The sequence below is a fragment of the Thermobia domestica genome, chromosome 13, assembly GCF_964235325.1.
Source record: "Thermobia domestica chromosome 13, izTheDome1.hap1.1, whole genome shotgun sequence".
Lineage (NCBI taxonomy): Eukaryota > Metazoa > Arthropoda > Insecta > Zygentoma > Lepismatidae > Thermobia > Thermobia domestica.
The window spans coordinates 180,167,043-180,180,807 of NC_137466.1; the positions used below are offsets into that span (position 1 = coordinate 180,167,043).

The 13,765-nt window shown below is 34.1% G+C and overlaps 1 protein-coding gene across 1 annotated transcript in view; it reads left to right on the top strand.

Annotated features, from left to right (window-relative positions):
• Vps11 (vacuolar protein sorting 11) overlaps positions 1–13,765 on the top strand; it is a 77,879-nt gene that overhangs the window by 28,858 nt on the left and 35,256 nt on the right. Inside the window, exons 11-15 of the mRNA XM_081736999.1 lie at positions 157–345; positions 2,182–2,304; positions 2,807–2,923; positions 7,822–8,045; positions 10,831–11,003. Of these exons, the coding sequence (XP_081593125.1) occupies positions 157–345; positions 2,182–2,304; positions 2,807–2,923; positions 7,822–8,045; positions 10,831–11,003 (826 nt within the window). The remainder of the gene's footprint in view (positions 1–156; positions 346–2,181; positions 2,305–2,806; positions 2,924–7,821; positions 8,046–10,830; positions 11,004–13,765) is intronic.

The window sequence follows — 13,765 nt, forward strand, 5'->3', positions numbered from 1 at the left end:
TATAATTTTAAATCAAAATCTCGATGCTGCGTAAAAGACAAGAATGACTCGTAAAGTTCAGTGCGATTTGTAGATAGCAAATTTGGAAGTTAAATAATATTCAAAATGTTTATATGTGTTTAGGATTGTAATACAGATGTTTACCTTTCTTTCTAGACGAAAGATCGTGAAGTTGACTTTGATGTAGAAATCGCTATTAAAGTATGCCGTCAGGCGTCGTCTGAAGATGCATTGTCATTAGCAAAGAAGCATCATAAACATGACTGGTATCTAAAAATTCAAATAGAAGACCATAAGAAGTTTAAGGAAGCGCTAGATTATATTGGAAAACTGGAATTCGAAGAGGTGGGTAGATGTGTTTAACAATTTCACATTTAATGCAATAAGGAGGATATCTAGCACATCTTTCAGTAAGTAAAGAAGGTACTTATCTATTTTGTGCCAAAAGAATATAAGTTCTTGATGTATATATATATATATATATATATATATATATATCACTTTTTTATTTTTATAGTGGTGTTTGCCATATGGGATGATGGTCTAGTTAGGGACGAGGATTCCGGAGTATGATTAGGTTGAAAATAAAATTCAAGAATCTCAGAATATTATTAAATACGTTGAAAATGTATTCCCTTTAATCCATATACAAAAAGAGGCAGTTCTTGTCCACACTTTGATATATGTGGTCTGTGGGTCAGAAATTTTATAGATTGTTTGGTTGTATCTCAATAATAGTCATGATAGTTTGCAACAGTATAGATACTGTTAAACTGGAGTTAGTGTCATCATATTGGATGAAATTGGTTTGGGAGTTTTGATTATGTTTCTGCGTTTTCAAAGGAAAACTCAAATGATTCATGGAGAAATGTTCTGTATATGGAAGGAATGTTCATCATATTATCAAATTAGGGAAGAGAAAATTCAAATATTGACTCACAAGTATATGCAATGACTTAAGAGAATTCCAGCCACATCCTCAATCGTGGTGGCAGAAATGGAACAGCTGATGCTTAAAAGATAGGTGAATGACGGTTAGTTCCTTTATTAGGAAGGTGCATTAGTAAGGGATCAGTGTATAATATAATACCTTGCATGTGAACAAGATGGCTGCAAGGTAAATCCAAGGCCATTGACATCTTTTCAAAATAGCAACGTATGAAATATAATTTTTTGTCAACATAGATATATCATTCGTTTTTTTTTTCTCTCTCTCTCTTTCTTTCTTTCTTTCTTAATTTGTAAATTAATTCAGTTTTCTTACTTAAATCGTCATCTTAAGATACTAATCTCTTTATGCTCTCATGAAAAGTTAATCGAAACATTCGATTTTTTAAAATTTGAATGAGCATTTTTTCATATCTATACTAGAGCTTAAATAGATAAAATAAATTGATTGTTTTTCTGAAAAGGCTTATCTAAACAATTCAACGAATCGTCGCTTTCTAACTCTACCGTAACTCTAATTTTTGAGTCAGTTTTATTCAACCCTGAAAGAATAAATTGCAATTGTTTTTCACTTTAGATAATTAACGTGTCATCTACATAACGGCAATTTTTGTGACTTTCTTCTCTTTTTTTGTGTCAAAATAGTTTCTAATGATGGTTTACTAACAAAGGCAATAAAAGATTCCTCATGAACTAATCATTCCTGTTGTTTATAATTTTATTTCCAAATTAAAGTAATTAGTTTTTCTCTAAAAATAGATCTAGAATTTTTATAATTTCATCAATTTTCTCATCTGTGAATTCGTTAATTTTTGTAGCCAGTTTGTGAGTACAAGTGACTGATAAATTTAAAGGTATTTTTGGCAGATAAATTTGAAAGCATTATGAGTTTGACATGTCTGCTACAACTATTTGACGCCGTTATTAGTTTGTTTTACATTGATCAGAGAGCAAATTTCTGTTTGTATTGATACTAACAAATAGGCTGAATGGCTTTTGCCTGACACAGTAAGTCAAGACATAGTAAGGTATAACCATAATAGTGATAGATCAATAAAACAAAGAGGTTTAAGAAGAAATTCTTTACTATTTAAATGCTAGTAATTAATTTTAGGATACTGTAATTGCCTTAATGTACCTTTCAATTAAAAGAGAAGGAAGCAGATGAAAATAATGAAAACGCTTAGTCTGAAAGGTATCAATTTTGTAATGCCATTAAATGTATTCTAATAGGCCGAAGAAAACATGAAGAAGTATGGAAGGATTCTTCTTGAAAATGCTCCAGAAGAAACTACGGCGTTGTTAAAAACACTGTGTACACAGTATAGGCCCAGTGACAAGCCACTTGTTGAAGTAGTAAGTATTAATTTGCTCGTTAATATCACATTAAAGAAAAATATTGTCTGATTATTAGAAAAGTAATTTTGTTTATAATAAAAGTTTACTGTATTCGTCTAATGTTTTGGTAATATTAATGCATAAAATTTAATTTTTTTACAGTCAACGGAAGTAGTACCGTTACTTAATTGTTTAACTTTAAAAAATGATTATGATAAAGTTTATCTTGAAGTGATATAAACTCTTTGAATGAACACATTTTCAGTTAAAAATTGACTATTTAATGTAAGGCCCTTAGGCTGCCTTAAAAGCACTATTTAAAGAAAAAAAAGTTGAGATTTTTTAAAAATAAAATAATCAATGAATACAATTGTATTTTAATTTAGCTATTAAAATATCCTATATAACCTCAACGAGTGTTCTGTATTGCTTTTAATACTCTTGCAATACTTTAGAATTAATAAGTATGTAATTTTGGTTGTATGAATTGTTTCCTGAAAATCGATATTATTTTTTTCAGAATATGTTGGAGTCATATAACACTCCAAAATATCATAAGGCTAATCCGGAAGAATTTATTCACTTGTTTTTAAATAAACCTGAGAGGTTAGTTGAGTTCTTGGAACACTTAGTTAAGGTAAGTTTGTGTGTTTTATGGGCAGTGTATTGTACAAGGAGAATTAAATAAATGAACAAATTGGTTACAGATTTTTGTTTTAGCAGTCCGATGACAAAACTCTTTTTTTAATTTTTAAAGTATCTGTAGAATTGATTTGGAACACGGGTAAAGATATATATCTATTCATTAAATGTGACAGTAAGGTAGGACCGTATGAGACATTGAGAAACTGTCGACCTGACAAATTATGGGAACATAATTTATATATTTTCCAATAAATAAGAATCAATTTGCGTAATATATAAATTAAAATCACAGTGCTTAGTTAATAGAATTAATATACTATATCAAATTTATAAATAATTTCATTTTTGGATCAAAAGGTCCAATATATTTTAATGAAAAATTTTCTTGTAGGCCTTATATCTGAAGAACTACATATAGTGTAGCCAAACCCAAACTGGCATTAATATACTATATCATATTTGTAAATAATTTAGTTCTTGGATCAAAAGATCCAATATATTACATTAAAAATTATCTTGTAGGCCTTATATCTGGAGAACTACATATAGTGTAGCCAAACCCAAACTATCACTTAACTCAGTATGATGTGCTTGTTCCGTAAAAAAATATGTAAACTCGATTTAGGGGCCGTTCAAAAATTTGGTAGCCCCTGATCCAAAAACTAATTATTGGCGAAGATCGCAATTTTTTCATGCATTTTTTGGAGCATTCCTAAAATTCTTATTCAGGATTGAGAAAAAAAATTCTTTTCTATATCAAAACCTGTAGCGAGACTCATCTCAATGCGACTGAAAGAACGCAATTGAACGCTTATAAATGATGCACGTACAGCTTTGGTAGCTTCTCACTCTGAATAAAGCTGGCACACATTTGGAGTAATGTTACATTAATAATGCCATACTTACTGGAATGATACTACTTAAATCCAGTATTCATATCATTGTTTCTCTTAGACATTCATCCATATCTCAATATTAATAAGGAATGTGCTATTTGAATCCAGCATTCATTTCATTTTTTCTCCTAGATATTTGTCCATATCTCAAGGAATCTTAATAAGGAATGCAACAAAAACAGAGAACTTAAACTTATTCTTTCTTAATACCGCAAAAATCGTTGAAAGTTTTTTAAGATTCCAGTGATTCTGTAAATCTTTTATGATCTATGTGTTAAGACTTCGCCTAATCGTGAACCCTTAATATGATAGTGCTGATATTAAGTTGTCCAAGAGGCTAAGGCCAGGGGTTTTACGATCTGCTGCTCCGTTGCCATTAACAATAATAATAATCGTTAGATGAATTCACGTGTATTTGAATGGGAATGTCTATTATATTGTGTGGAAATCAAAAGGTCAGTTCTTGATTAACGAACCGTCTACACTATTGCATTAATAAATTTCCAAGTTTACATTTAGTTGACTCAAATGCTGCTTCCCCAAAGGGCAGTGAAGGAGATTCACATACAGTTTACTTTTAGGGGCGTAACAATTAGAACTCACAAGAGGCATTGTCATTGCCTAAAGAGGTTTTACAACCTCTGACCATTTAAAAAAAAAAATCTCTGCTTTTCTATGGTGCAAACAACTAAGGGCGTTGCCAGATTGTTTCAACTAACCTTCATATTCAACAGCCTGTGTTAACATGTCAAAGCATGTGTCTTCCTTTAGCGGAAGTTTGAAATACGTGAGTGTTCTCTTTGTGGAATACTGTAAATTTGAGGTTATTTTTTGAAACACCCTAGATATACAATAAAGAGTGTGATCTAGTGGAAATAGCAATTTCTAACGAAAATGTGTTTGATTATTTGGACTTTAACGCCCCCTTTTCAACGCTGATTATATATTAGACTTAAATCTACAACTTAGGGGCCGCGGTGGCTCAGTGGTAGAGCGTTCACCTCTGGTGCTTGGGGCCCCGGGCTCGATCTCAGCCCCCGCCAAGTGAACTTTGTGTTGGACAAACACCGTGTGCGTGGGTTTTCTTGGGGCTCTCCCGTTTCCTCCCACTTTCTTCATTCCACCATTTTATTCATTCTCATCTTCACCGTCTCCTTTAGCCTAACCGGCATAATCGTGGGACGTAAAACTCAAAGATTTTGAATCTACTACTTAAAATGAATCCTGAGCCCCAGGGATTCCCACCGGAATTAAACCCGTTCTCTCCTACCAAAGGTGAGAATGCTAGACATGCCTATGGATTAATTATGCATGATACTAAAGATCTCACTCTGGCAAAATCATTGGAAATTATAGAAATTATTCTACAAAATGATGTAGTCACCAAGAAGAAAATTATCGTCGCATTAAATTGACTATGTGACATATAAGAAACATTAAAGAATTATCAATATATATTTTGTACTTCTACTAAAGAATAATAGTAAACTCCAATAATTTAATGCAATCAGATGTTTAAGTCAGGGAATACATATCTTAATCGTACAGATTTCGATGCGATGTCCTTTCTTTCTAATGTACAGGATAGTGGCGTACGCAAAGAAGGTCGGATGTAGCCTTTTTCCCTTTTGAGCAAAATATTGTGGAATAATAAACATTTACTATAGTAACACACACACACACACACACACACACACACACACACATATATATATATATATATATATATATATATATATATATATATATATTCAATAATCACTCATGTTTTGGAAAGATATAAGATTATGTGCTTGAACCCCCCTTTGATGAAATTCTGCATATGCCACTTGTACATGGTATCCCATAAGTCTGAAACAGAATGAGCATCTACACAATGCACTCGACATATAGGCTTTTCCGTTGCACGTATTCCCGGAGACTGATCACCAAAGATGGCGACGGATGTCACCCGTGGGCCACCATGCAGGGGCACTGCGTGGCTTCTCTACCACGAAACCTGTTTCCTTAATTTTCCACCAATTTTTGAACACAGGTAAATGTGATGATTGCACATTGAAGATGCGGTGTAGGGTTGTTCAATTTAGAACCCACCTCTCCCAGACTTCGTCCACTATAGAGCAGAATGAGTTGGATTCGTTCCTCCTTTATTAAAGTAATAGTTATCTGCACGGACACAAAAAACACAATGATTTTCCTTCGTTTGCAGACTTACAGGGCACTTTCTGTTTTATAATAGTTAATTTTCATAATGGAGGTCATGTGATTAGATTCCACGTTAAGCTGCATGGTCACGTCTCACGTGATCTTAATACTGAAAAGGGGCATTAAAATGCAAACAACTCCAAAGAAACAAAAAATAAAATATATTAAATCTGAAAACCCTAAAAAGATCTAATATTTATTGTAATTAAAGAATATAAATGGATAACTTTGTGATAATATTTATAAAGCACTTGTAGCTCAAATAAATTAGGCCTGTTAGGCTGTTAGTGTATATACAATTATGAAGTTTGATGTAGTACTACTGAATACTTACCATATATAGTAAATATTCAGCAGTATATATATATATATATATATATATATATACTTTTGGCAAATCTTCGATTCCGCTCTACAATCGTATATACATAGCTAATTAACATTGAAAATAAAACCTAAGAAAAAATAAGAAGAAATAAGAGAAACTAAAATTTCATGTTAAGGGCACGGTGGCTCAGTGGTAGAGCGCTTATCTCTGGTGTGTGGGGTCCTAGGTTCGATCCGCAACCAAGTAAGCTTGTGGCCACAACATCGTGTCCGTGGGTTTTCTCGGGGGTACTCCGTTTCCTGCCACTTTCTCATTCCATCGATTCCTCCATCATTATTCACTTGCTTTAATCATTGTCTCCCTTAGCCTAAAGGGGATAACATGAGACGTTAAACTAAGAGATTTCATTTTTCACTAAAATTTAATTATTTTTCCTGAGTTATTTTCTCCCGGTATTTCGAAAATGTCAATTAACATTCAATTTAGGATATTTGTTTCTAATAAAAATTATCACAATTTATTTTATTTTTGATGTTATTAATAACCTCACTTACGATTTTTAAAAATAAAAAAGTGAATTTGATCACGGCGTTCTCAATAACAAGCTGTTCCCACACCTCATGAAGTCCAAACAACATAAAAAACAGCTAAGTAGAAATTTTAGTTACCAGTATTTGGCTCATTATTAGCAATTACTTGTTTGCATAGAAGCAATTCAGCGGTGGTGATAATTTCGCAGTTTTAGAACATTCCTCCATAATATGAGTTATTCCATTAACACGCTCTCGCCTTCTGTACGAGCGGTCCCGAGTTCGATTCCCGGTGGGGGTACTCGGTCGAAAAAGTGTAAAAAGGTTTTTCAGGCCAGCCATCCTGAATGAGGTTTTCCTGGGTTTTCCTCATTCTCACCAGGCAAATGCTGGGATAGTACCTAACTTATAGGTCCCAGGCCGCTTCTTTCCTTTCTTTCCTTTCCTCGGATAGTGTGCTCGCCGAGGGACGTCATCCCTCATACGTTACGGTCTAAATGGCCATAGATGCCGAAAGCCCAGAAATCTAAAATCCTAAACTTTTGTTTATAATTTTTCCTGATATTGTATCAGTTATTCTATTCTATTTGGTTGAGTGAACAAGATATCTAGAACCGATTCGAAAATTTGCCATACTACCAAATGTTCAGTAAATTTCATTCAGTACAGATTCATTGTTTTCCTGTACATTAACAAATATATAAATTACACATTTTTTAAAAGAAGGAATTAGTAAATCATCTGAATTCAGTAGTGTTTATGTGTATGTAAATTGAAAAAAAAGAGAGAGAGAGAGGGAACAGATCATATTTTTATACCAAATCTATTGTTGGTATGCATACAACTATATTTCTACTCATTGGATTTCATTGCATTTGTGTTTACCTTGCTCTCAAGTAAAAAATTTTTGCTTTTGAAATTCTCCTTATAGGAACAACCAAATTCTAGCAGTCTAGTATACAATACATTAATAGAGCAGTATCTTCATGTATGGTCATCACTTGAAGATTCCGTAAAAAAGATGCAGTATGAGCAGAGGGTGGTAAAAATGTTGCAGAATCCAGACGCTAAGTATGATAAAGACCAAACGTTAATCTTGTGTCAGATACATAACTTTCGGAGTGGAATCTTGTATCTTTATGAAGAGAGAAAGTTGTAAGTATTCTGTAGGGAAATGTTAATGCTCAAAATCTTAAGTAGCTTAAAAACTTATTGTCTTGACATGTTTCCAAGACAACACGTAGATATATTTTCGAGCAACAAGCCTTTGCCCATCCATGGACAAAAGATAAATAGAACCGCTAAAATTACATTAGAAGTTATATACAGGGACACAAAAGAGGAAATTACCCAAAGTTCGTACGAACTTTCCTTCCGGTTTCCTTCCTGTTTCTATAGGAAGTTATTATGTTGTATAGTTTGTACAAAACTTTCATAATTGCTTTGTTCTGTCATTGTGTAAAATATTCAATATAGTTTCACTTGCTTTCTGTTTTAGCATCTGTTGTGAGGATAGGGTATGATTTGTTACACGAAATATATCAACGTGTTTTGTATATATCTTGGGAGGTTCATATGTTATGATTTAAGTAACTAGATTTCTCATGCTTCATCCCTACAATACAAGGTGTTCGAATTGAAACGTTCTAATTGCAAATGACTGTAACTCCATATGCATTTGATACATCTAAATGAACTGAATAAGTGATGTGTCAATGAATAGATGCACACATGAAGTTTCTGTAAACGTACATTTAGTAGTTTTCTGTATGTGACCCACGAGTTTCACAGACAATGCCCAGTCGATACTCAGGTTTACGCCAAGTTGCTTGTATCATGTGTGGTAGATCTGTCTTAATGTCTGTAATCCTTTCATGAAGCTTATTCATAGTTGTTACTTCGGTTAAATAAACTATCTCCTTGATATACTCCCAAAGAAAATGTTGAAAAGAATAGGGTCAGACGATCAGGGTGGCTAGGGAAGTGGACGACCTCTTCTAATCCTTCTGTTTAGGAATTCCGTACCCAATATAGCTCGGACAGCTAAATGCCAGTGTGAAGGTGCTCTATCGTGTCCTTGTGTATAAATTCTAATATGCGTGGATGTAAATGTATCTGAGAGAATATAAGATAATCTAACATGTTTAGATATGTGATACGAACCACATAAAAAAGTTGAATTTTGGGCAGACTCACTAATACTCGAATTTCAGAACCACAAATTCAACATGGTGATTCACCTGCCTTGATAACTGGAATGTTGTCGCATCTGAAATCAGTTCGTTAGCCTGAAAGTCATAGTCAATCCCAATGCATTCCAGAATGTCTTCGGCAGATGATCGTTGTGGCTTGTTATTGGTTTTCACCCCCTGTAGTAGTTACACCTTAATCGCTTGTGAACAACATCGTGGACAGTTGATTTTGGGATAGCAAATTCGCGTGATGGTTTTGAAATGGACTTCCTATGACTTCTCTGAAATTCTTCTGTAATGCACTGAACAGCTTCTTCACTTGCTATTGCTCGACCACTGCTATACTTCTTTGCTTCTGATACACTGCACAGAAACGTCGTTTAACTGCAACAATCAGGCCAGTTCTACATACAACGACACAGTTTTTGCCGTTAGCATTGGTTTCCATTTTCATCAGCTGAAATAGCAGAAAAGAACGTAATCTTATTTTCTTGTAACTGGTTAAAATTTCACCAGAAGCTACTGCCTAGCATACTACAAAACATTTATTATAAATATATCAAATTGAGGTGTTTCAATCCAGCCACCTTGTGTACCAGTACAGTAGTTACAAGAATAAGTAAATGATAAACTTTGAGGGCACATTCCTAATAACAAATGAACTCTCAAAATAATAAAATGGATTAAAAAAAAAAAAAAAAAAACTTTGTTTAGAAGTTAGAGGGTGGAAACTTTCATTGGCTCAACTTCAAGAAATTACTAGGTGCATTCAATTTATAACTTTTTTTTTTTTTGGTCAGGACTGGTAACAGATAGAAAAGTGCTGTGTTTCAAAATACGCGAGCACCCGTTGCCAATGCATGATAGAGATGGCAAAGCCGGATGGCACACAGAATTCTAGCGGCAGCGATGAGAGTAATGAATGTTTTTGAAAGGGAATTTCTTTTCCGACGCAGTGGATATAAAGGCAGGAACTTTGGTATATGAAGAGTTTTAATATACAGATTACACATTGTACATTCATTTAGAATGAATTTAAAAATTTCGTCACGAAAGGTTAGGGAAATGGTGAACTTAAAAATTGTAAAATTTCTTTGGAACCAGGGGCCGCGGTGGCTCAGTGGTAGAGCGTTCACCTCTGGTGCTTGGGGTCCTGGGTTCAAACCCTGCTCCCGCCAAGTGAACTTTGTGGTGGACAAACACCGTGTGCGTGGGTTTTCTCGGTGTTCTCCCGTTTCCTCCCACTTTCTTCATTCCACCATTTCATTCATCTCGTCATCACCGTCTCCTTTAGCCTAACCGGCATAATCGTGGGACGTAAAACTCAAAAATTTCATTTCATTTCTTTGGAACCACTGCAAGTAAGGCCACAAAGTTTTATTTGGATTCTTTCATACACAATACGAATACTTCATTCATTTGTGCGAATTGGAAATTCCATCTTAAATGTATTGGAAATTGGGTCAATATACGGATGAAGGTCTTAGAAAAGATTATGCCTTCCATTTGTTTCTAAATGCACATGCGTAGCTTCCTAGGGATTCCTCTTCTAGTTCTTTGCAAATACACCTGTATTTTCTGTAATTGATGAAGTCCATTCATTCGGTGTGCTGTAATTTCTTGAATAGAAGAAAGTACATTTAAGCAGCTTAATAAATGTAAAAAATTTGCGGAGCAGCGTGTATGTTCATAAAGTTGAATTACTGTTGCGAAATAAATCTCATGTTTTGTTTTTGATTTTTCCGTAGGTATCAGCAGATATTATTGTACCATATACGGCAGCAAGACTACAATTCAGTTCTAACATGTTGCAAAAGGTTCGGCCATCAAGATCCAAGCCTTTGGATACAAGCGTTATGGTCTTGTGCCAAGGACTTGAATACTCCGAGTGACATAATGTCTCATATTCTCAATGTGATAGGTATGTGCAAACGATAGCAGATAGATGCATACTGTTATAGTGTAGAAATGATGTACTCAAACCTCTTGTTCTTGTAATAAATAAATACAGTGAAACCTCTGAATAACGGACACCAATGGGACATGAATTTTTGTCCGTTACAGAGAGGTTACAGAAATTTAATTTCTCACAACAGTAATTGCATGCAGTTATTGTGTATGAGCGTAAATATGTAAAATTCAATATGAAAATATTCTATTTAGTACATATTTGAATTACTGGGAGGGTTGAAGGAGAAATTCATTTTTGTTAAATAATGTTATTGCTGGGGGATATGTTAATATATTCGTATACTACAAAAGATAGTGTATGTTTGGTAATTTTCTTAACTACATGTTGAGACGGACTGATTTTCCGCCTCAGTTATTATATATATTATTGTTCTCTGTACGGAAGAATGCATAAATATTCCAGTAACATTTACACCGAAATTTCCGAAGCTTGTAAATTCCGTTGCAAATATTGCGATTTGCGTTATCCAGAATGTGCGAAAGCACCCGGCGCGAGGCTAGCTTGCGTTAGTCAGAACTTGCGAAAGCGCACCTGGCGCGAGGCTAGCTGATCAAGAAGGACGTAACAATATGAGTGTTTGTACAATATGTTAGTCACAAAATATATGGAAAATTAGCATTAAATAGATTTAATGTGAAGAAACAATAATAGCAGGAGGAATTGCAAGTCTTACAGTGTTTATTGTGTGTTAAAGGAACTTCGTTATTTATGTAATTACAACAAGACTATAAACTCTAAAAAGCCGTGTAACATCAACTTGCTGATACACGTGTTTAAAACTGCTGAAGTGATGTATCAGTGGGAGCTTGAGTTCTTGGTGGCTTGTTTTACATTTTCCGTCTCTTCTGCTTCATATGCAGGTAAAGTTTAGATAATAAGTCTATTGATATCCAGGATGTTTTGGAAGAAACTCGTTTTATCTGCATGAACAGTGGGACGAACTGCATGGAAACACATTTCTAATTATATTTGAAATACTGTGGTCTTCATAGAAGTATAAACAAGGAAATTCATCATCGAATATTCAGAAAGTGATAGTTTATAGTGCATATCATCACCTGGAAATTCTTGAACCAAAAGCCAGCTCTCAGGGGGCTTGTGATTAAAATTTGTAAGGTCCGGGTACTGCTGATTTTTTTTTTTTCATATTAATCCAACGACTTCCTATTGGTGTATTGAGGTAATCTATTGCATGAATCACTGTAATTTAACAAGGGATCTATTTACATGTGAGCAGTCTCGTGGCAAAATATTACAATGAGTGCTTAATTACAAACGTGTTTTCCCGCAGTGAGCTCCCACAACTTCGATAATCTTCATTCCTATTAGCTTAAACGTCCGTCCTCAACCATTAAAAATTTAACAACAAAAAGTATTTGGAAGAAATTTACGTATGTTTCTTGATTGTGTATTGTAAGAATTTCTATATGTCTATTGGTACTTCTTGCTATTATTGGTATTTAATACAGTATATAATTTGCTTCGAAATATTTACGCTTTTATGTTAATAATGTTCTTTGATTTTGTGTTTATCATCACTACTATTCCGTAAACAAAAGTGTGGTATGTTATTGGAGATAATACCGAAGAGCAGTTCCTCTCAGATAATTTGTCAGGTTCATTCTACGTATTTCAGTGTAGTTTAATCAGAATTGGCTTCTGATAAAAGAACGTGTATCTCCTCGATGCTCTCTAGTCAAAAATAGGAAAGTAAGCGTTTACCATCAGTTTCGGCGAATCTACCTACTTCCATCTGAAAAGTAGTTACGAAATATTTCTATCACACCTGATAGTTTGTTAAAGTGCACCATCATAGTACAGTGGAGTCCGTCAAGGCTATGGGCATAAATAGATGTTAATACAGTGGAGTTCCGTCTACACAGGTTACATTTCAGATGTATGAAAGGTGAGTGACAGTTGCTGAGTAAATTGCACGTATCACCAGTGAAGATATTTGGGTGACGGTTGCTGAATAAATCGCACGTCCCGCTGTCAGAGTAATACTGACTTGTTTTGTATTTTAAAAGTGTAATCCCGTTCGTAGTGGTTCGGAACTAATTTCTGATAGTATTACTATTTATTGTAAGTCACGACGGCTGCGCTGATACATTAATAGTAAAGCAAAGAAGTAAATGTTATCACTCTTACTGCTAATTGTGTAATTAGAGCAAATTTGTAGGTGTATTGTTTCACGCTCTTATCAGAGAAAGCAAAGGTGTGTAAGGAAAATCATTAATATGTCCAAATTTGATAATTGAATGATGTAAAGCAGTATACTTGGCCGGTGCTATTATGTACGTCGTCCTTGTCTTGTGTCCCTGAGAGTGGGTTAGTGCGTCGTCTTTCTGAAGTTGGCTAGAGCTGCATATCATTTCCCAGATGTCAAATTTAGTCATTCATCACCTTGGATATAACAGACTTATCAGTTACAATTACGTGGAAGAAGATTAAAGGAAACTCAAAGTCTGAATACTGAGTTGATGTTTATGGACCGGTTTTTTTTAATAGTGTAAATTGACATTTTTCCTTTTCTTCGTTTTTATTTTCCTGTTTCTCCAAAGACATAACTTTGTATTATCGAAGATTTGTGAACAATAAACATATTCCAATTGATATATATATATGTTTCCAAAAATACCGATAGAATAGATAGACTGCCAACAGACTATCGAGGAATAATGTAGTAAGGTAAGATTAATTACATTTCTTAT